Raw genomic sequence first — 882 nt, 5'->3', positions numbered from 1 at the left:
GGGCAGCGATCATCAGGGTGTGCTATGCCTTCAAGCTGACCTGCGGCCACTAGCTGCGACTCTGGCAGGGGCCTGGCCACTCGGGACTGCAGTGTGTTCGCCGGGGGCGGTGCTGGTCGCCTGTGCCGCCACCGCAGGGCCCTCTGCTCAGAGAACTAGGCCGCTCCGCCACTGTGCTCATCAAACTGAACTTCTTTATTAAGTGCCAAAGGTCCGGCGGGCGCGGCCCCTGCTCCGCGCGTTCCCGGGGAGCGAGCGCCCAGTGCGGGGTCCCGCCGCGTGGCGCGGGCTCACTTCACGTGCTCGGCCGCGTGCGAGGAGCAGTAATACTTCTTGTGGGCGATGAAGGTGGACAGGCTGCTGAACCTGATGTTGCACAGGCGGCAGTACCTGTGGCTGCCGCCGGGCGCCGGTGCCCCCTTGCCGGGGGTCTGCGCGCCCTTGTCCGAGAGCGAGGGCGGCGTGGGCGGGCGCGGCCGCTCGGGGGACGGGGCGGGGCCGGGCCGGGGGCTGCCGGCGGCGGGGCCCGGTGGCTCGCGCAGCTCCTGGCCGTTGAGACCGTCGCGGGGGACGGGCGAGGGCGTCCGGGGCTCGGCCGGAGGCGGGGCCAGCAGCAGGCCGTGCGCCAGGCGGAGGTGCTCGGCCAGGTCCCCGCGCGCCAGGTCCCCGCGCGCCGCGCCGTTCGGCGGGCCGCAGGGGCGCGGGTCCGGGCGTGCGCGCAGGTGGCGCGGGGCGGCGGGGCACGAGAAGCGCTTGTGCGCCAGGTAGGCCTCGAGGCTGTGGAAGCTCACGCGGCAGGCTGTGCACTCGTGGTAGTCGGCCAGCGCGGGCAGGGGCGCGGGCGGGGGCGGGGGCGCGGGCGCGGGGGGCTGGCGCCGCGGC

General features: G+C 75.7%; 1 protein-coding gene across 1 annotated transcript in view; it reads right to left on the bottom strand.

Annotated features, from left to right (window-relative positions):
* Nucleotides 1-290: 290 nt before the first annotated feature.
* ZFPM1 (zinc finger protein, FOG family member 1) overlaps nucleotides 291-882 on the bottom strand; it is a 71,475-nt gene continuing 70,883 nt past the window's right edge. The window contains exon 11 of the mRNA XM_046682059.1: nucleotides 291-777. Within this exon, the coding sequence (XP_046538015.1) occupies nucleotides 291-777 (487 nt within the window). The remainder of the gene's footprint in view (nucleotides 778-882) is intronic.

This window comes from Equus quagga, chromosome 13 (genome assembly GCF_021613505.1).
Source record: "Equus quagga isolate Etosha38 chromosome 13, UCLA_HA_Equagga_1.0, whole genome shotgun sequence".
In the NCBI taxonomy this organism is placed as follows: Eukaryota; Metazoa; Chordata; class Mammalia; order Perissodactyla; family Equidae; genus Equus; species Equus quagga.
The sequence above is the reverse complement of the archived record's forward strand: the minus strand, read 5'-3'. Positions and strand labels throughout refer to the sequence as shown.